The following is a 23,259-nucleotide window of genomic DNA, read 5'->3' on the forward strand; positions in this document are numbered from 1 at the left end:
TGGTGGGGGAAGAATGAGGCTACAGGGAGAAGAGATGGCAAGGGTAGAGGACTTTAAATACTTGGGGTCAACCGTCCAGAGCAATGGTGAGTGTGGTCAGGAAGTGAAGAAACGGGTCCAAGCAGGTTGGAACGGGTGGAGGAAGGTGTCAGGTGTGTTATGTGACAGAAGAGTCTCTGCTAGGATGAAGGGCAAAGTTTATAAAACAGTGGTGAGGCCAGCCATGATGTACGGATTAGAGACAGTGGCACTGAAGAGAAAACAGGAAGCAGAGCTGGAGGTGGCGGAAATGAAGATGTTGAGGTTTGCTCTCGGAGTGACCAGGTTGGATAAAATTAGAAATGAGCTCATCAGAGGGACAGCCAAGGTTCGATGTTTTGGAGACAAAGTTAGAGAGAGCAGACTTCAATGGTTTGGACACGTCCAGAGGAGAGAGAGTGAGTATATTGGTAGAAGGATGATGAGGATGGAGCTGCCAGGCAAGAGAGCTAGAGGAAGACCAAAGAGAAGGTTGATGGATGTCGTGAGGGAAGACATGATGGCAGTTGGTGTTCGAGAGGAGGATCCAGGAGATAGGCTCTCATGGAAAAGGATGACACGCTGTGGCGACCCCTAACGGGACAAGCCGAAAGGAAAAGAAGAAGAAGAAGATTGACATAGTCAGTGGAGTTAGTCAGTAACAATATGTCGTGCTGAATACTAGTCTAAACTAAGCTCCAACCTGTCCTATGATGATTGTTTATTGTGCTTTGTTATGTCATTTGTGACCTAGTCGGTAAAGTTAGTCATCAGTAATCAAGATTATTTCCTGTGCTTGTTGTATCATTTTTGTCACATTGACCCAGTCAGTAGCGTTAGTCGTTAGTAACAGTGTGTCCCATTTTGTGTTGTATTCTGTTGACTCGTCCCGGGAACTGGCAGCCCGAACTGATCCGTGCGATTGTTGTGAACCGTGACCCTCACAGATTTCGCGAGCCACCCTCCGCTGACCCCTTGCATGTTTTTTTTTTCATCTTTCACTTTCTCTGCCTCTCAGCTCATTCAGCTGCTCAGTGCCACCGATCTGGACGAGCCTTCGCAGGGTCATCACTTCTATTTCTCCATGGTCCCCGACAAGCACATCAATCCCAACTTCACCATTCGGGATAACCAAGGTCCCTTTGCCTAAACTGCTCACACATATCTGTATACATTGTATTTGTAGGACTTCAAATTTTCGTGTGGTGTTTTTTTTTTTTTTTTTTTTTTCAATGACAAAATAGTTGAAAAATAACAGTGGATCGCAACAAGGTTGAGGACAGCACACTATTATAGTTTTCTTGAAAGGAAACTTGAGAAAACAAATTAAATGTTATGTTCAAATGTGGTAATTAGTTGGAAAGTAAATTTTTTTTGTTAGATGAAAAAGGACTTGTGATACGCCCTAACTTTTAAACCATAAGATATATTTTTGTTGTGCATTTCACATCAAATATGTTGCATGTCACACTTTCAACGCGTCAAGCAATGCACCACTCTTTAATCTCTTAATGGAAAACTTGAGCTCATCTTTAGTGTTAATCTGCTGAATGTCAACCAACAAAAAATCAGCACAAAAAAGTGAATTGTGTTGTTTGCGAGAAAGGAGGACGCTTGAGCTGTGCATGAAATGAACGCCTGGTGCTCAATCTCCCGTTCTTTGCGGTGCCATGTTCCATTCTTAAAGCTCCACCAAGTATTGAAACAGATATTCCAAATGTGCTTTTACACATGCTGAATATTTAATTTTCTCACTCAGCTTTGAAATGTGTTCCATATTCACTCGTGCAGCTTATTTTCCTCCACTAAAAATATCAGCACTCACATGTTTTTTTAAAGCGCGTTGACTGAGAAGTATCTGCCCTCTCCTCCTTCTCACCGTCGCCTCCAGACAACACGGCGGGCATCGTGGCACGCAGGAGCACTTTCACCCGTAAGGACCGGAGGCGCTACCTCCTCCCTGTGGTGGTGACGGACAGCGGCTCGCCCGCGTTGTCCAGTACGGCCACTCTGACCATCAGCGTGTGCAGCTGCCAGCCCGCCGGGCACTGTCCCTCCGGCGGGGTGGAGGCCCTGGCCCTGTCCATGGGGGTCAGCCTACAGACCTTCGTCACGCTTCTGGTGTGCCTGGTCTTGGCCGCAGGTGAGCCGGTGAATATCCGGAGTACGAATTGTGTTCGCAGCGTGTTGCGCAAAGCTTGAAAAAGAAGCGCAGGGCGAGCGCATGGCAAAACATGTCATCGGTATGTTACACAAAAGCCCCAAAATAAAAGCACAAAGTGACAGTGTGACAATGCGTGACAGCATTGTGCTTACAAAAAGTGGTAAAAAGAAGCACACGGTCAAAACGAGACATCTGGAAAGAAAAAAGAAAAAAAAGGACTGCTCCCTGTGCAATGTTTCATGACTCGAATGCGCATCTGTTCACAACGACGACGACGTCGCCGCGCATGTTTTGGTTTCGATGTGAACTCTGCAAATCGGTTATTTTTTTTCGGGGGCTGAAAAGGATTTGGCTAATGAGATGTGAGATGGCAGCAACAAAGAGGACCGCGGTGTCTGATTAGTAATTTGATCTGCAGGAGAATGCGGGATTTCAGGATCAGAAAAAGGTGTAACGTGCATTATAACGACAGCGGTATCTTGACTTATGTTATAACTTAAGCGGTGGGCAAGGAGAGCCGCAGTCGTCAATGCACACAAGGAGGCGCTTTCGGCCATAAATCATGGCCAGACTCGGGTTAACCTGCCAACCACCTCCTGATGTCACTCACTTGGCCACGCCCCTTAACTCATTCACTGCCAGCCCTCTGGAGTTTGATACTGTCGATAAATAGCTGCCTGTCAATGAATGCACCGCAACGTAACACATTCAACACACAGGTTGTTGATTGCCTATACATGCCACAAGGTGGCGACTCATGTCCAAATGAAGCTCCTCAACTCACTTCAACATGTTTCATTGACACCAAGATGCGAGCAGACAGCAAATGGATGATTTTTTTGAATCGTTGGTTTCCCCACAAAAATCTGTGAATTATTGAAAAAGGCGAATTAGTGACGATGTGGTGGTTTACTGTAGTACAGTGCATACAGTTGTTAGTCTATAAAAACAGATTTTTGTTTGTTTTTTACCTTTTTTATAGGGTTATCGTACAATACAGTGCTATTTCCATTCCGTAACAAAACTGGTGGAATTTTTTGGGGGGGATGGTATGAATTAATGGAATTTCAATTCATTTCAATGGGGAAAATGTATCTGTAGATTATTGACGCCCATTATAATTGCATTGAATTTTTCTTTTTTTTTTTTTTAACCCCAAAAATTCTTGAAGCGGGGATAAGCTGGTTCTCCCCCCTCACCCCCCCAAAAAATATATTTTATTATTATTATTTTTTTTTTAATTGGAAAAAAATATTTGAATCCACAGGTGCCGAACCGTAAGTATGGTAAGAAAGTCGAGTTGAAAACTCAGTCACGGAACAAATTCAACTCAAGTCAAGGTACCGCCGTATATTGTGGCTACAATTAAAATATTTTTTCCCCATGTCAAGTGTCAGGCTCCATAAAGTCCCTTCCTTAAAAAAAAAAAAAAATACATAAATAAAAATGTGGATTTGTTCATTTTACTCCCCCCCCACCCCCCAGCAGATCCGCTGAGTTAGAGTGTCCTCGCCTGCCGTCGCCATGGCAAGTACGCAAACACGTATCCTAACAGCGGGAATGTTCCATTAACAGACGCTCCCTTCCATTGCAAGTTCCAACTTGTCTCCTCTCTCACGACGCCGCTGCTGCTGCATTGCAGCCGAGCGCCATCATGCCGGGGACGCTGACGTCTCCGGCATAGTGAAGAGCTTCATTATGACCTCTGCTGCTTGGTGTGGTACCCGCGCCCACGCTCTGAAAGATTAATGGCGATGCCCGCTATGCTAACACCCCTCACAGATGAGAAGATGGCTGCAAAAAAATAAAGAAAAAACAAAAACAAATGCTGCTGCATCACGTTGTAGAACTATTTGCGTACAACGGCTTATCTCCCTCTGAGGTGATGATTTTTTTTAATTTATTTATTTTTTTTGTACCCTTGTCTTTTTTTTTTTTAGCTTGGGAGCATACACTATATGGACAAAAGTATTGGGACACACTTCTTTAATCCGTGTATTAACCAATCAGGGTTTGGATCAGTTTGATCTGGAAGAACAAGGCCATAAATGCTCAAACTGCTTTAAGAAAATCTGTTTGGGGATTTATTCTATATCCTTGATGAGGAGTCTACTAATTAAGCCTAGTAGTGTTACTCGGGCAGCACAGTAGTTTACTCGTAAGGTTTAATTTTGTACTCGTTGGTCAAAAGTGACACTAGTAGTGGAAAAAAAAAATCACCGGTAAGAAATGGTTGAATGTCCTGCTCGGGAGAACAAAGATCGTACTAGTACATCAACGTTAAGATGGCTATCGAGGATATTGAGTAAATACTCAAATGGTTTCCATAAACTCAACTATCCGCCACTAGTACATGGACTACTAGTGACATTATGAAGTTCTACCAGTTAATGTGTAGCACTTCACAAGTCATACTACTAATGCAGATGTTCATTAGTGCACAGTTTTTCCTCAATAGTAACCTAGTTTTCGATGAAAAAAAAACTAGGGCCTTACCTGCTGTTAGCAGATCGGACAAAATCAGCCAATTTTTGGCAGATTTTTTATTTTAAATGTATAAAAAAATTTTTACACATTAGAACATTACAATATAAGACAAAGATAATGGCATTCAAACAAGCATTTTTAAAAAAAATGGGAATTTTACAGATTTGTATCCTTTTTTTAATACACATTAGCAACTTACAACATGACAAAGATAACAACATTCAAACCAACAACAATGCAAAGTGTTTGCTAAGTTTCAGTGTTTATCTATTATATATTTAAAAAAATAATAATTGTCCGAATCGGTGAGCGAAATTTTATGCTGCCAAATATCGGAATCGCCACCGGCCTCAGAAAAATCGTATCGGTCGGACCCTAGAAAAAAACTTTACTAGTTAGATAGTCATTCTACTAATACACCCTAATCGTTTTACTAGTGAGGAAAACCTAAGTCAAGGATATCGAATAAATGCTCAATGGTGATCTATATTGGAGTCAATTTGACCACTTACTACTGTCCCCTAATGTCCTACCGTGTATTCAAAAAAAGCCTAATTCTTACTTTAACATGTTTCCCCATCCATAACAAGCTAAATCATAACTTCAGCTCATGTTATTTTATTCGTGTTCCTCATGCCAACATGATGCCGTGTTGTGTCTGCAGCCTTGTCGGTACTCGCGCTGCTGCTGTGGCGACACAAGCGCAAGCAAAAGGGGGTGCACGAGAAGGCGAGCGAGCCGGAGCTGCCCGACACCGTGTCGCAGAAAGTGCTGTATTACGGCGAGGCGGGCCCGACCCGAGACCCGGTCGCGCCGGTCCCGCTGCGCCCTCACTCCAGGAGGCGCGAGAGGAGGCTGGCGCGGGAGGAGGTGCGGGCCAGCATCCGCATGTCCCTGCGAGAGTCTCGCCCGGTGGGGCCCGAGGACGACGTCTTCAGGCAGTTCATCCTGGACCGGCTGGTGGAGGCGGACGGGGACCCCTACGCGCCGCCCTTCGACCGCCTGACGACGTACGCGTACGAGGGCTCGGGATCCTCGGCCGGCTCGCTCAGCTCGCTGGAGTCGTGCGGCTGCGAGAAGCCGGCCGCCGTTCCCAAATCTCACTGGGCCAGGCTGTCGCCGTGGCACGGCACCGGGGACGGCGACACTGTCTTCTGATGGGTGAAATACCAGGTGTGACGACAAAGAAATGAGACTGAGGCAGCCAGGCTTCTTCACTGCCAACATTTCAGCACTAGTTTGCTCTAAAATGGTTGACTTCGCTCTTTCAGTCTTTTGTGTAGCACACTGCTGTCAAACTTTGCCACATACTCAGTCTGTGCTTCTTTTTCTGGCTTTTGTTTTTGTTCACATCTTGCTCTGTGCTTCTTTTTCAGACTTTTGTATTGCTCATGCCTTTCCACTGTGCTTCATTTTCCAGTTTTGGAATTTGTTATGACTTTTCTGTGTGTTTCTTTTTCAGGCTTTTGCTTGGCACACTGCCGTCACACTTTGTCACAGTCTCACTCTGTGCGTCTTTTTCGGGCTGTTGTTTTTGTTCACATCTTGCTTTGTGCTTCTTTTTCAGACTTTGGTATTCGTCATGCTTTTCCTCTGCTTCTTTTAAGAGTTTCGTGGCGCACCCCACCACCACGCACTCACTCTTTGATTCTTTTTCAGGCTTTTGTGCAGCACATTGCACGGGTTTTACTCTGTGCTGCTTTTTCGGGCCTTTGTGTTTGTCACATTCTTTGTCATGCTCTTGCTCTGTGCTTCTCACGCTATACTTCATTTTCAGACTTTTGTCTTGCACACTTTGCCACGGTCTTGCTCAGTGCTTCTTTTTTAGGCATTTGCGTTGTACTCGACTGTCCCACTTTTTCCTGGGGTCACTCTGTGCTTCTTTTTCAGGCTTTTCTCCAAAACATTGCTGTGAGTTTTTTGAACGCTCTTGTTCTGTTCGCCTTTGTCTGACATTTTTGTAGCACGCTGCCATCAAGCTTTATTATGTTGACGCTCTGTGCTTCTTTTTCAGGCTTTAACTATTATGCCGTTTTCATGCTTTTGTAAGCGACTCTTTGCTTTTTCTGCTGTGACGCTTGGAGAAGTTTAATACACTCATCTTTGTGTGCTACGCAAAAGCCTGAAAAGGGAGCACAAAGTGAGACGAGTGAACAACCCTGCTACCTCGAGCATCTTAGAGCTAAGCTAGCTTTCCAAATCTTTTACACCATCCCTCCTTTGTTTCACACTTTAAGTCGAACTTAAACAAAGCTTTACCCAAAAAAGTATTTCAATTAATTTATGTAAAAATTTAACCCAAAGAACATTTTTTCATATACTATTGAGCACACAAAACGTGCCATCATTGTGCTTTCGGTTTATGCGTTAATAAGTTGCATATTACCTTTTTGCGACTGTATTATTCTTCCCGTGTAACGGACCTCCATAAAATATTACTGACCTGTAAATTTTCATTACATGATGCAATTTACAATAGAATATTATATACGGCAGGTGTGAATGCTCGTTGTAATTCACATTTGAGTGAGTTTGTGCAGCAATGTATTTTTCAAAATAAATATCATATCTCCTGAATGGCTTAAGCATGCACCTGTGATAAATATGTGTCGGGCAGCATTATAGTAAGCCTGCCAGTGAGGCAGCATTGGGATGAGCGGTGACAGCCAATCAGCAGCACATTTTACAGGAGCAAAAGTTCCTCATTTGAAATGTATAAAAACAAAAAAAACAAAAAAAGTGTGCATAATGATGAGCGTTTGCAGCGTGGGTGTCAGCTCGCGGGGTAATTGCACGGCGATAGCGTCCCCGCCCCCTTCTCGCTCGCTAATTGGGCTGAAGGTCGGACGCCGTCGAGTTCTGCCCGACGAAGTGAAATGCGAAGAAAGATGTCGATCTTGTTCCCTTTTGTGCTCTAAGTGCTCGATTCAGCCGATGCACTTCCCCCCGCGCCGTCTGCGGGGCTCCCGTTTTTTTGTTGTCGTTTTTTTTTCAGGCCGTTTGGCCTTTTACCCTCAACGATTCTTCAAAGTGGCCCCAGAAGACGCAGGGGTTCACCTGAAGAGCCGCCTTTCAAGGCGGCCGGGGACCGACACAAAGGTTATCGATTTCGTCCGTGACGCTTCTCTTGAAGTCCTCCCTCAGTCACGTCGTCGTGTTCAAAAGTCATTCGGCTCCTTTTGTCGTTTAAAAGCCTCGGCCCGCGGCTAATTTCAACTCGTAGGCCCTATTCTTTGTGTAATTATGTCCATTACGGCAGCTTCCACCTTGGCACAAAGATCCAAGAGATTCCTTTTTAACCTTACATAGCCTGCCGTTTGCCCCGTTTTGGACATTTGACAGTGATTGAAATACTTTAAATAGCATCCTTTCAACCTGCAATTTGATGAGTGTTTATGCAGTGACCCAAAATACAAAACAAATTGAAATATTTCAAAATGTCATTATTTTGTAAGTGTGCACTGAGGCTGTTCTGGGTAAAATCAACTAAAAAGAGATTTTAGATTCATCAGTGTGTGTTGAATCAAGGAAAATGTTCAGTCCGGAGAACTGTGAAAGACTACATATATATATATATATATATATATATATATATGTATATTACATTGTTTGATAGCAGATGTTATGAAAAAACAAGTGGAGTAAAACATTAAAAAAGGAATTTCCCCTTTCTTTGGAACATTAATTAAGGATTAATCATCCATTTACTCATGTCAGACAGGCTTTGAATACATTTTGAAAAGATCATAATTATATACAGACAATTGTTTTGAGGATTCTCTTGGCTCGGAACATTCTATATGTGCATGGAAAATGAACGGTATGTGAGGATTAAATGATTGCAAAGCTGCCTGACAGCATTTTAACCCTCTTTAGCACCTTAGAGGGGTTGCGCCAAGGGGGCGTGGCTTAATAAAGTTTGCCAAAGACTGAACTACATGACAAGTTTGTTGTGACTTGACGAGAAAAACTAACACACGTGATTAAGGAGCTGTAAGACGCATACTGGGGCCAAGGTCAACCTGAGTGGGAGTGGACGGCGAGCTTCTATCACGTATCGATCCTTTAAGTTCTACGACCATGCCGCAATCACATGACCGGAGGCAAGACGCGCAGTTGAGCCTGCATATCGCAATAATCGATATTAAAGCACTGCTTGTGACCTACAACATTTCATGATAGCGGCGGTAATGATATCCTGGGAGATCTGCTGCACACGTCTCTTTTTTTAAGCAAGGGAGTTCCTCCAAAAGTTGTAAACATTTAGTTTTGATCAAACTCCAAACTCGGATCGTTTCATTGGATGTAAGCACAGGTAAAGGCTACCCGCGGGGCGTTTCCGCCCTGGATACCATTCATTGATGTTTCCTCTCAGTTATTCCCAAAACATCTCACGGCGGTCAAGCCAACGGAGGTATTGAGGTTAAGAGTTAGGTGAGAAATGGGTTTGGTTAAAACTAGGGCTAGTAGTTAGGTTTAGGATTAAGTTTCAAATGAGCTAAAGGTTGGGCAATGCATTTAGCGTTCCAGGTTTGGTACGGAGTTCAAGTTAATGATGGGGTCAGGGCTAGGTATGTTTGTCAGTTTTGAAGGGTTATGCTTAAGGTTAGGTAAGACATTAGAATTAAGCTGGAGGTTAAGTAAGAAAGGTTGAAAGGAGGAGGGTTTGTTAGGGTTGGGATTATCGTTGGAGGTAAAATTACTGGATTATCTGAGAAATCAGGGAAGGGTTAGAGTCAGGTTTGGATCAGGCTGGGGGAAGTTAGGCTTGGGTAAGAATTTCGGGTTTAGGATGGGTAAGGTTTAGGGCGAGTTAGGATGGGTTATGGATAGGACGGACAGGGTTAGGTTTAACGGTTACGGTTAGCCAAGAAGTTGGATCAGATGTTGGGGTTAGGTTTTGGTGAAAAAGTGGGATCGGGGTTGGGGTAGTTTAGGATGTGCTTACCGTATGCTTGGGTAGAAACGTGTTCGGAAGGAGGGGCAGGCTTTCACTTTACAGTTATACATTAAGGTTCTGTGAGAAGTTTTAAGTATTGGGGTGTTAGGGTATTAAAAAGGACGGATTTGGTAAGAAGTTAGGTTAAAGCGTTTTGTGAAAGTGTGGTTACGGTTGGGGTCAGGTTAAGACATCAGGGTAAGAAGTTATGGGCTAATGTTAGGCGTTGAATAAAGTCCGTTTATGGTTTTGTAAGAAGATTAAGGGTTAAGGGGTCAAGTTTGTCGGTCGGGTAAGAAGGGGTTAGGGTCCCGCTCCGAACAAAGTTTCCGGTCGTGATGTCTTATTCGTCTTTGCTCACTTTGCTGTTGTGTGAACGCTATTACATGGCGCCAAAGGCCTCGGGGGTCAATGTTTGATAAAGAGGACATTACTCTCGCTGCACGTCAGCTGCCTGCCGCCGCTGAAGGATTGATGCTCGCGCATGACATCATCGAAAAGCTCCACCGGCGCAACGCGCTCCTATTTGCTTTCTTTCTGTCGCTCAGTCTCCGTCGTACGCGCCATCCTTCAAAAAAAGACGACAACTTCCTCTTTCCGCTACTGAAATGAGAAATGACTTGCACACACTTTTTTGCTCGTCTTCATTTTCTCTTGCCTTATTACAAGCTCACACACACTCTCGGATGATTAGTGAAGTTTCCTTTCTCCAATTCTGCAGAATGGGGGGGGGGGGGGGGGGGAAGTTTTTTGTTTTTTTTTAACTCCGTGTCCAGGCTGGGTGACATCGGCTTGATTTAGTCGACTTTGACACCGCAGAGAGCGATGGCCGCCGCGCGCGTGCCACTAATTAGCTGTCATTCATAATTGATTCAAGTCCGAATGGAAGTAATAAATGGAAATTGAATTTTCTTTCGACTGGGTTGGGTGGAGGGGCGGGGGTTCGGTGTCTTGTCAAATACATTTACACGCCACACAGAGCGACTGTAAACACGGCGGCATAAATGCAAGATAACTTCATTAAATCGAGTTGAGTTAATCAGTGAGAGATTGTTTGCTTTTTCTGCTGAAGTAACTTTGGAACGTGACAAAAATGAGGAGCACTCGAGACAGGAACCATCAGTCTTTGCTGGAACTTTCTGGTATATTTGGTTTGGTTTTGTGACAACATAATACTTAATAAATCAGACTTTTTTATGTGGTTGTCTGTCATTGTTGTCACATCCACTTTAGCTCCACTCTTGGTTTAATGGCACCTCTTGGTAATTCAATGTGATATATTGCACCAATATTGCTTGATTTTATGTTGTAGCTCATTCAAACAGCATTGAGATGAATGGACAGACGGACGGATGATGGATGGATGGATCAGTCAAACTGATGACAGTGCAGATTTTTTTGTAGAATTTGCCCAAAGATGGCTGCTTCAAACCAAAATGGCCCCCAGCATCCAGTTCAATTCTAGGCTTTTGTCCTTGAAATGTTTTTTGGTGCATGCTTTTATTACCGACGTGTTCACCCACTTTCATGTCAATTGTTTAAACTGGTGTTAGGTGCTGGATTTATTTTTCCAACTTCCCAGACCCCTTTTTCATGGAATTTGCCCCAAAATGGCTGCTTCAAACCATAAGCCAACTTCCTGTTGAATTTCAGGCATGGGTCCTTGAGACTTTTTCTCGCATTCCATTATGACAAACAAATCGGCCCAATTTCGTGTCGATTGGTGCAACTGGTGTTGGGGGCGAATTTAGATTTTTTTTCTAACTTTCCTTGGGGCGCTAGTGAGTGAGTTTTGACCGGCTGTGTTTGGAACCATGAAAATACTTACATTTTCACCAAGATACATGGTTGTACCAAAACGGGTGAGTTTTTGGGTATGTTGAGGCCCCCCAAGATTCATTTGCAACAAAATGAAATGACGACATGTTGACCATTGCACAGGATGATACAATGATATTATCTGTGAGTGTGTTCCTGTGTGTGCGTGTTAGCGTTTAGCAGTCATGGCCGCCCCCCCCCCCCCACCCCCCACCCCCACGCTGCATTGTGCACGCACATGTTGTGAGGTGTGTCGGAGTCATCAATGCAGTCCTCGCAAAGTAGCACATCATTAATAACGAAGAGACCTTTGAAGATCCCGCATAAATGTCTAATTAGGTTTGGTAACCTTTAGGAAACACCCGTGGCTGAATGCTAAGCAGGGCCGGGGGATGCGCGAGAGCGCGCGGCAAATCGGCCGGTCAACATGCGGGGGCCGGCGCGTTGGCGTTGAGCAGTTTTCGTCGCCCACCCCACCCCGCCCGCAACTACGCCGCCCACCCCTGAAAGGCCACACTTTTCAAATCAGCCCCACGAGGTGACAAAATAGGTTGTGTTTATGTTGCTCAACGTTATCTGTCATGGGCATTTGCCAGAACAGGATGCTACATGTCATCACATAATAATGGCAATATCAGGAGGCATGGTGAAGCAGCATGTGGCTCATTTTCCAAGGTTATTCATGTACGCCTTGTTCCACGTAACCGTCAGGAAATGTACGTTTGTAATCATGAGGCGACTCCCGTTGAGTTCAACTTCTGCACTTATAAGATTGATCATTTATACTGCTCATCATATTACCACTTTATTGTTGTAAAATCACATCATTCTCTTAGAAAATGTATTTTTTCCCCCTACATTATGACTTTATTCTGGTAAATTCAAACTAATTTCTCAGAAAAGATATTATTTCTCGTAACATTAACACTTTATTCTGGTGATACTAGCTCATTATTCTCATATTACGGAACCACATTACTGTTTTAACATAGCAGTGTCTCAGAAATACATTTTTTTCATCTCATGTATTAGAACCTTATTCTGGCTGAATATCTTTACCCATGATATTACCACTTTGTTATTTAAAAAAAAAACACAAATATTTTTCATAATACTGTATTCCAACTTTTTTTCTTGGAAAGGTAAAACTTTTCTCTCATTTTCTTTCAGTGGCAATTCATCTTTTAACAACAAAAATAGCTTTTTCCTTGGTTTTCTTTGATAATAACATAAATCACTATGAATACAATTTAACTGAATGTCATGTCAAATAGGACAAGAAATATTATGGAATAAGTTATATGCAGTCTTGTTTATTGTAATTTACATTTAGTGGTAGAAGGCCTTAAAATAAATGAGAAATTGAAGAAACAAGGGTGTTCTAATATTTTCTTTCTCTGACTTTATTCGCCTGTAGGTACAGTTTATTGTTTGTCCGTAAGTTTTATGTTCAAATATCTGTTGCTTGGAATGTTGTATGCTACATCGATGCTAGTTTCATTAGCCTGCCGATAGCGTTTTGCATCGTGTGTTAGCATTAAGCTAGCAGCCTTTCATCAGTTTTGCGGTTGTTCAGAGTGCACAAGGTGTAATTCTCGTTGTTTTCTATTTCTGTTGTCAGTAAACTTCAACTGGGAGCGGTCGACTGATTTGTGCACTAATTCTATCTGCTGCATGTTGGCTCGTATCTTAAAAGTCGGCTCACTCGTATCGCAAGGCACGGGCTGCATTTGCGGCGGGTTACGCGACAAGACCGCCGGGCTCCTGCGGCAGCAGCCGAGCTGTCCGCATCCATTAACGACGCCTCTGATGTCGCTGACAAGCGCGTGCGCTCATATCATAAATACGTCGCAGCGCATCCGCCTGCGACGCTCGTCTTGGGACGTGGTTGCGCTTATATTGCTTTGGCGAGGTGACGCCGTCCTTCTCTGCACAAAAGCCCGTTTGATGCCACACGACATTTTCTTTTTTTGACCCTCCGTAAGGTCACATTTAGATCTTTTACAACCTCACAAAGATGCGAAAATATATATTTTTAAAAAAAAGAGCATTTCTAATTTGGATGCCGCAGAGCCGAGTTAACGTCGTGAATCATTACCATCACAGCAAGGCGGGAAATGTCCCGCTTGTCAGCATCCGCCACATTATTGCGAAGTCTTGATGAAAGATTGCGCGCTTGATGCAATTTCCTTTTCCCGCGCCGCACGTGACGGCGAACACGACGACACTTTCATCACCGTCGTCGTCGAATAATAAACAGCCGGCGAACGCAACGCTTTCGGATGCGGGCTGCGATCTGTTGATGATGTCGGCGTGAAGCAGCATGCGGCTCGTCATCCAAGGTTGTTCTTGTGTTTGTTAACACAAGGCGGCTGAAGAAAAAATCGAATGCCAATAGAGTCCTAATATTCTGAGAAGCAAGTGGCAATACTTGACTTTACAACGGAGCAAAAGGTGTCATTTAAAAATCAATTTAAGCGAGAAGCCTTTTGACTTTGGATGCTATCTGATACATATATTTTTTTTTTATTATTTTACAAAAATAATTTTACTTTGGTGAGGGGAAAAAAAAAGCATAGTACGAAAATAGTTGTATTATTATTAATTGTCCTATAATGTAAAATGTGTATACGTTACAAAAAGTCATAACAGTCGTTTTTTTATTATTATTATTATTATACAAGTGGAATAAAATGTAATTTCACTTTATTTTATTCAGGAAAACAAACAAGAATTTTTTTTTATTTTTCAATATTGTATTTTACAAGCGAAAAGAAGCAGTCACAAAATGTTTTTTAAAATATCGTTTTTCTTTTTTAAAGAAACGCAAACAATTTAAAAAGAAATATATAAAATTTTACACGAAAAACTCAAAATTAGACGAAAATAAAGTAAATGTTCTGAGAATAAATTTTTCATGGAAATAAAAAGTCCCAAATTTCCATTTTCTTATGAGACCAAAGTCAATATATTAATTAATTAATATTTTTTTAATGTCGTTATTTTTACAAATTTAGTTCTTATTTTTCTTTTATAGCGAAAGCAAGAAAATGTTTAATTTTAGAACTAAGTAATTAAAAAGTTAAAAAAAAGTTTGGTTTTTAAGTTTCTTAGAAAAAATGTGCCACCCCCGAAAAATAGCAATTTTACGGGGAAATAATACACATTTTTATTTCAACAATAATACATGATTTGACAACTATTGTGTTTTGACTTTATTTGAGCGAGCACCCTGTTGATTTGAAATAGCAGCACTACCGCCAGTCTGTCAGTATTTTTGTCAATGTTGACGGTGCGTTTCCTTACCTTCAAAGACGCTCGTTAGCGTCTCGTCTTCACCAGCGATTCCCTGCGAAGGTAAATTTGCTGCCATCGCACGTGTCACGGCGCGCCATTTAGCCGGGATAAATGCGGCAGCGGCGGTCGTTCCGGCTGCGCGTGGGCGCGATCTGCCAGATGTTCGGTCGTTAGGCGAGGACGCCGCGTTTGCGCAAAGCGCCGGATGATCGTTGGCCGCGACGTCTGCTCGACCTTCAAACTGTTTCATCGCCCTGCAAAATGTGAAAAATGCGTCGGAAACATCTGAGAACGGTAATAATTCTTCCGGAAGCACCTGAGATGTTCCTGTGCTGCCTCGAGACGCGTTCGTCAAATTGTGGCTAATAAGCGCAAACGTCGCGCCGGATGCTGACGCGATGTTGTCGTTTGGGCTTCTATCAGCTCGTGATGGATTTGCAGCGGCGTCTTAAAGGATTTAATAGACCCATTGATAGATGATTTACTGGTCGGACGCATTTGAATGTGCAATGCACAACCCTGCCAAATCTTGAATATTTCAAGCCAGTCTTTGGAGGAGAGACCAAAAAATAAAGAAATAAAGAAATGGAAAGGCTATGCACAAAAAAAAAACAAAAAACAACTCACTTGGTATAATACCGGAAAAAGTGTTGATGATTTTCCAGAAAAAAAAAAGTGCTATATTGTGAGAGAAATCTTTCAATTCATTTAAAAAATGAAATTTGACACTAAAAATGTTGTAATAGTGAGGAAATTCATTGTAATATTCTTAGAAAATATATACATTTTACAAGAAAAAAACATGGATTTTAGGAGGGAAAAATCAAAACATTGACGTTTTTGACAGATAAAAAGAAAAATCTTGGGCCGAGACAAAGAAATATCGTTGTGTTATGTAGAAACATTTGACAAGACAAGAAAAAAAAGTGGAATGTTATGTTGTAAAATAACATTTTACAATATATTTATGAGGAAAACATTTATATACCCTGTAAAACATTTTTGAGATTCAAGAACAATTATGGTATGATAAAATACAACAATACAAATGTTGACAAAAACAAAGAACTTATACCCAAAGAAAAAAAAGATAAAACAGGAAAAAATGTTCAAACTTAGTATTGTCTTTGTTTTTGTGTTTTTTGTGTTTTTCGTCCGTCTTTGGAGACCTTACACGACTCACTTACACAAGGGGAGACCTGCTAACCATCAAGGAGTCTACTCCGGACTTTCTGTCACCAACTTTCGAATATCCGCTCAGTTTTTTCCCCGAGTTACTCACCGGAGCGGCGTCCGCGGTTTTCGGCGCATGGAGACGGAAGCGTCGCCACAGAGGGAAGCGAGCAGGCATTCAGGTGAAACTCCGCAAGAGAGGACACAGATTGGCGTTCCCGTCGATCCACCTCACGAATGTACGCTCCCTACCCAACAAAATGGACGAGCTTCATCTTCTGTTAAAGACCAGTAAAGACTTCGGACGTTCCGCGGCCATGTGCTTCACGGAGACCTGGCTTTGCAACGCTGTACCCGATGGCGCTGTTATGCTTCCCGGTTTCCATATTCATCGAGCGGACCGCGACATGGAATCATCGGGGAAAACAAAGGGCGGCGGGATATGCCTCTATAGCAACGGAAAATGGTGTACGGACGTCACGGTGCTCAGCACACACTGCAGCCCGCATTTGGAGTCGCTATTCCTAAACTGTAAACCATTCTACTCCCCACGTGAGTTCGCATCATTCATTCTCGCTGGCGTCTATATTCCGCCTCAAGCTAACACGAACGCCGCATTGCTAACGCTCGCCGATCAAGTCAACGAAATTGAAAAAAAAACACCCCGACTCACCCCTCATTATTCTCGGGGACTTTAACAAAGCTAAACTCAACCACGAACTCCCTAAATACAAGCAGCACATCGACTGTCCTACCAGGGAAAATAATACTTGAGACCACTGCTACACCACGGTAAAAAACGCATACCGTGCTATACCTCGTGCCGCCCTGGGATCGTCTGATCACTGCTTAATTCACTTAATACCGACGTACAGGCAAAAACTTAAATGCGTGAAGCCTACAGTGAAAACAGTCAAAAAGTGGACAAATGAAGCCAAGATGGAACTTCAAAGCTGCTTAGACTGCACAGACTGGAGTGTCTTTGAAAATTCAGCTGGCAGCCTGGATGAATATACGGACACTGTCACATCCTATATCAGTTTCTGTGAAGAGGTCTGTGTTCCAACAAAATCATTTCGGACATTCAACAACAATAAGCCGCGGTTCACTGCTAAACTTAAGCAGCTTCGCCAAGCTAAGGAGGACGCATATCAGAGCGGGGACACAGGCCCTGTATAATCGAGCTAGAAACCAGCTGACCAAAGAAATTAACATTGCAAAGAGGATCTATACAGCAAAGTTGGAAAAACAGTTTAGCGCAAACGACTCTAAATCAGTCTGGCATGCATTCCAGTCGCTGACTAATTACAAGCGACGATCCCCCCAAGCTGAGAACAATAGCACACTAGCCAACTACTTGAATACCTTCTACTGCAGATTTGAAAAGGACAGTTTCACACCACACACCAACCCGGCCGCACCCGCGACCACAATCACACCTCTGACCTCTGCGTTAACCATCCATGAACAGGATGTGAGACGCATCTTCAAACAACAAAAGATTAACAAAGCGGCAGGCCCGGACCACGTGTCTCCATCCTGCCTCAAAGTCTGCGCGGACCAGCTCGCGCCAGTCTTCACTCAGATCTTCGACAGATCACTGGAAATGTGCGAAGTTCCATCCTGCTTCAAACGCTCCACCATCATCCCAGTCCCCAAGAAACCTGCAATCTCGGGTCTGAATGACTACAGGCCTGTCGCTTTGACATCTGTGGTCATGAAGTCCTTTGAACGTCTTGTGCTGGACCACCTCAAGAGTGTCACAGGTCCCCTGCTGGACCCCCTGCAGTTTGCCTACCAAGCGAACAGATCTGCGGATGATGCAGTCAACATGGGACTGCACTTCATCCTAGAACACCTCGACAGTGCAGGGACCTACGAGAGGATCCTGTTCGTGGACTTCAGCTCAGCGTTCAACACCATCATCCCTGAACTCCTTTCATCCAAGCTTCTCCAGCTCAGCGTCTCACCTGCCATCTGCCAGTGGATTTACAGCTTTCTGACGGGCTGGACACAGGAGGTCAGGCTGGGGGAGGCCACCTCATCCACACGCAGCATCAGCACTGGGGCGCCCCAAGGTTGTGTCCTCTCTCCGCTGCTCTTCTCTCTCTACACGAACGACTGCACCTCAGCGAACCCGACTGTCAAACTCCTGAAGTTTGCAGATGACACCAATGTCATCGGCCTCATCAAGGACGGTGACGAGTCTGCATATCGACAGGAAGCGGAGCGGCTGGAGCTGTGGTGCGGCCGACACAACCTGGAGCTGAACACGCTCAAGACTGTAGAGATGATCGTGGACTTCAGGAGGCATCCTTCGCCACAGCTGCCCCTCACGCTGTCCAGCCGCCTTGTGTCAACCGTCGAGACCTTCAAGTTCCTGGGAATTACAATCTCCCAGGACCTGAAGTGGGCGACCAACATCAACTCCGTCCTCAAAAAGGCCCAGCAGAGGATGTACTTCCTGCGGCTTCTGAGAAAGCATGGCCTGCCACCGGAGCTGCTGAGACAGTTCTACACAGCGGTCATCGAATCAGTCCTGTGTTCTTCCATCACAGTCTGGTTTGGTGCTGCTACAAAAAAGGACAAACTCCGACTGCAACGGACAATCAAAACTTCTGAAAGGATTGTCGGTACCCCCCTACCCACCCTTGAGGACTTGCACGCTGCCAGAACTAAGACAAGGGCGTGCAAAATCCTCTCGGACCCTCCCCACCCCGGTCACCAGCTCTTCCAGCTCCTTCCCTCAGGTAGGCGCTACCGATCAATGCAAACTAGAACTAGTAGACATTCCAACAGCTTCTTCCCTCTTGCAATCAACTTCTTGAACAGCCTAACCTACAATTGCATTACAACATGCTGGCAATTTTTTGACTTGAGTTCGTTGTCACATTTCTGTGGGCAATTATGTATTACTCGTGCACTCACTGTAGTTGTCTCGCCGTGCTGCACTATTTGCATATAGTGGCCACTCATGCCAGAGTAGCATCTGCTCCATTTGCACACTGATTGAGGAGTATCTGTAACATTTGCACAACCATTGTCCCAGATTATCGCACTACTCGTCACTTTAAACCGCATACACTCCTTGAAGTCTCAGTGCCCTTTGCACAATGGTCATTGCACCGGACTATTGCGATATTAGCCATTCGAACTGAGGACTCTGCATCTTTTTGCTGTTGTTTGTTGTTGTTTTTTGTCAATGTCTTTATGTCTCCAAAGTGTTCTGTAAATTGACTGTCTGTTGTCGTACTAGAGCGGCTCCAACTACCGGAGACAAATTCCTTGTGTGTTTTGGACATACTTGGCAAATAAAGATGATTCTGATTCTGATTCTGATTCTGATTCTGAAACAAATATTTGCTAGGAGGAAAATGTTCCAGTTTTACGATAACAAAGTCGGTATGTTATGAGAAAAAAAAGAGAAAATTCTACGCCCCCCCCCCCCCCCCCCAAATTTCAAGAGAACTGAATTATGCGCTATGAGGAAAAAAAAGTGACATCAATGATTGGTCAGGGCGTCTGCTGACCTTCAGTTTGCTAAATCATCCCACAAGTTGCGACTCGGATAAAAAGAAAATAAAAATACGCGTTGCAATCCCGGGAGAGCATGGAATGTGTGGAAGCACTTGAGATGTTCCTCTGAGGCCCCGAGACACGCTCGTGCATCCGCGGGGCTCTCGGGGGACCTCCAATTTTCCGAGCCAGCGAGCTGATGATATGTTAATGCCGAACAGCAGCCGGCAGCAGCAGTCCCCCCTAGGGGGCGCTCCTCACGCCGACAAGCAGCGTAAACACAAACAACACGTCGCCGTCCTTTGAGGACAATTATGTTACACGCAACGCTTCACGAAACATTCCTTTCCAAATTACAAGAACTCCGAAAGCGGAAATATTATGAGTTTGAAGTCGTTGTTCATGGCTCAGAATTTAACGTAAAACTTTCAAAAATTCTGGAAAAAAAGAGATTGGGTAAGAAAAGAAAATACAGTTGTAATGTAATGAAAGCAATAAAGTGCTTTTACAAGAAAAAAGTTGCTTTATAATCATAATTTTACAAGTCAGAATATTTATTTTGAGGAAAAAAATGTGGATTTACATTTTTTTCTGTTTTGCAAAAAAATGTAATTGTTTCTTTTAAATTGTTTTTAAATGACAATAACATTACATTTTTTAAGATTTATTTTCTTCTTACAGTCATTATTTTCTGTAATTTTACAATAATGGTTTTGTAATTTTTAAGTTAAGAAAGTTAAAAGTTAAGAAAATGTTAAGAATATTTAGGATTTTCCTTTTTAATTTTTATAAAAAAGATTTGAAATTTTACAAGAATGTCATCGCTAGAAATAAATTATTGTAAGTCTTTTTATTTTTCAGGAAAACATAGAGTTGAATTATATGACAATAGAGTTGTAATCTTAGAAAATATATTTTTAACAATATTTTATATTTAATATGAAAAGAAATAGTAATTTTACAATTTTTTAAATTTTGTTTCACATGATTTATTATTTTTTTTGCTCCTTTTAGTTTTACCATTTCTTTGTAATCCTAGATTTTCTTAATTTTACCAGAATATTTTCACAAGAAAAGAAACCATATTTGTATTCTATATTTCTAATAATAATAATTTTAGAAGAATAATACCAGAAAATATTTTTGTAATTTTAAGAGAACATTTTTGAAGAAAAAAAATAGTTTCCACAAGTTTGTATTTTTCAAGACGGAAAACTTATTGGGGAAAAAATACAATTGTAATTTTGGAAAATAAAAGATTTTTTTTTAATGGCAAATTTGTTTTACTTAACACTGAAATTTGTACGAGAAGTAGTCCAGGTTTACTGAGGAAAAATAATTAATTTGGACCTTCGCATGTTAGATGGATGACTTAAACGTGGAAAATCTCAAAGTTTTGATTTTCTCCCAAAAATTCTATTTCAATCCCATAAATTAAGTTCATTGTCATTTCCTACGATGTGTTTAGCGTCGAAAGTATGTTGCGCGTTGGGAGACTTTGCCGGGCTCCAGATGGTTTCCCGCGGCCTCAACCCCGACCGGCGCGCGCGGCATATGGCCATCGTGACGGAAGCTAAAAGGAAATGACAGGCCATTGGAAGATGCGGCGGCGTCATGAATAATGCAGCGGGCGCGGCTGAGCCGCTTCAAAGTTTATCGTCTCGCCGGGACGGGAGGAAGCGAGCGAACGGCGGCGAGGCGAGATTAGGCCGACACCGAGCGAAGACCTGGTCAAACTCAATTAAACACCGGCGGGATCATTTGCTCTTCTCATTTTACTTTTTTTTGTTTTGTTTTTTATTATTATTATTATTGGAAAAACAAAAAGCCAGGCCACGCCGGCAGCGGAATTATTAAGTGGCCGGCTGACGACCGTGTGCTGCTGAATGTAAAAATATGCAAATGAGGCCGTGCAGATGAGAGGAAGCGCGTGTGTTGTGGCTAATAAGCTCAAACAAATAACGTCGGCGTGGATGCCGGTGCGGCGTCGTGTCGTCGGAAAGGTTTCCTCCGACGGCCGCCGATGGATTTGCAGCGGCGTCTTAAAGCCCGCTGATGGATTTAATAGTCCCATTGATAGAAGATTTACTAGTCGGCCTCATTTAAATGTGCAACGCCGCCAAACAACCCTGTCAAATCTTTTATATTTGAAATCAGTCTTTGAAAGATAGGATAAAACATTTGGGGGGTGGGGGGGATTTTAAACTGTGATTTTTTTATTTGATTTGTTTAACCAAAATTTCTACGTATTCAAAAATAATAATTACGCAAAAACAAAAAAATATGGAATATTACTATTCCACTATTCTATTCCTATTTTAGGAGTAAATATTTTGAATGATTAAAATACTACATGGAAAATAATGAATTTTCTATAGTACGAGAAAACCAATTGATGTTTAAGTTGGTATATTGCATACATTTTTTCACATTAGTATATACATTGGTATATTACAAGAAACAAGTTGGTATGTTGTGAGAAAGTTAACATTTTTTGATTGTTTTTGTAATATTGCCAGAAAATTGTTTCACATTTTGTGGAAAAAGATGTTCATTTTAAATTTTTTTTTTTTAGAAAACTCCATACTGTATTCTGAGAAAATCTTGAAATTTCAAAAGGAAAAAAATTATTTTGAGAAAAAAATATTGTATGACAAGAAAAAAAAAAGTTTTGCGGAAAAATATATATCTTTTTTATTTTACAAAAAGGGTATTGCACTACAATAAAAAAGTAAAAAAGGTTAAAGTTACGATTTAAAAAAAAAAAAACCTTACAATAACACAAACAAATTTACAAAAAAATGGTAATTCTACAATAAGAACTTGAACTTTTACAACATAAATTTTTTTTAAAAAAACAGTTAGCCTCATCCATACATCCATTTTCTTTTTCAAGAAAAATCTTAGGATATTACAATTAGTCTTGGAATTTTACAAAATAAAATCTTGAAATTTTACAGTAAAAACCTGAAATTTTACAACAAAAAAAGTAGAAAAAAATATTTTTTTAAAAATTTAGAAAACACATTTTCTATTATAAAAAATATTAACAACTGTTTAAAAAAGTGAAGTTGGTATGCTAAGCAAAACATTTTCAAATTTTATAAGTTGAGCTGACGTTTCGTCCGCGATGCCGCGTCGCGTCGCGAAGGCCGTCGCCGATGGGCTCGCATCCGCCGTCGCCGGTTTTAATCGTCGCTTTCCAAGGGCAACCGATTTGAATCACTCATGGCGATTCTCCAAACAAGCGAGCCAAATGTGACATATTTGAAGCGAATCTTCGGAGAGTCGCTCAGCTCGCCCGACTCGTTGTAGCATGTAAGCGTCTTCCGCGTCGACGTGCTAAACAAACACTTAGCGCCACCCAGGCGTTCGGCGCGCCATCAATCCCGACTCGGCTAATGATGATGAAAGCACGTCACAGTACAAAGCGCCGCTAATTAGGCCGCCGTCGATTATGCCTCATTAGCACCGGTGTCGTCCTGACAGGTTGTGGCCTGTCGCCGCCGCATAATCTTCTGTTTTATTAAAAATTATAATCATAATAGCAATAAAATCACTGGATTTGTGTTGACGCAGAGTTTGTGAGGAGAGAAATTGGTGTTGATAGAATATAATATTATGGGACTAAAGTCAGCATTTTACGATTTTATATATATATATATATATATATATATATATATATCATACATCTGTTGAATCTGTTCTCAATAAATAAAGAATACATAAAGGTTAAATAAATACATTGAACATTTTTAACAAGAAAAACTTTAATGCCCCACAACTTGGAGAAAACTAAATATTATGAGACTCATAGAAAAGAAAAACATATTTTACAAGAAAAAAA

General features: G+C 42.1%; 1 protein-coding gene across 19 annotated transcripts in view; it reads left to right on the forward strand.

The window, feature by feature from the left end:
* The window catches only part of cdh19 (cadherin 19, type 2), a 114,851-nt gene that overhangs the window by 79,159 nt on the left and 12,433 nt on the right, over window positions 1-23,259 (forward strand). For 15 of the 19 annotated variants that reach the window (XM_061757677.1, XM_061757686.1, XM_061757680.1 and 12 more), the window contains 3 exons: window positions 1,037-1,154; window positions 1,910-2,161; window positions 5,334-7,254. In XM_061757677.1, coding sequence (XP_061613661.1) covers window positions 1,037-1,154; window positions 1,910-2,161; window positions 5,334-5,827 — 864 coding nt within the window. In that variant the 3' untranslated portion in view covers window positions 5,828-7,254. Of the gene's footprint in view, window positions 1-1,036; window positions 1,155-1,909; window positions 2,162-3,667; window positions 3,710-5,333; window positions 7,255-15,890; window positions 16,020-23,259 lie in introns of those variants that run through there. The other 4 variants (XM_061757679.1, XM_061757691.1, XM_061757690.1 and 1 more) reach the window with 4 other exon arrangements.

Source organism: Phyllopteryx taeniolatus, chromosome 20 (assembly GCF_024500385.1).
Source record: "Phyllopteryx taeniolatus isolate TA_2022b chromosome 20, UOR_Ptae_1.2, whole genome shotgun sequence".
NCBI classification, from domain to species: Eukaryota; Metazoa; Chordata; class Actinopteri; order Syngnathiformes; family Syngnathidae; genus Phyllopteryx; species Phyllopteryx taeniolatus.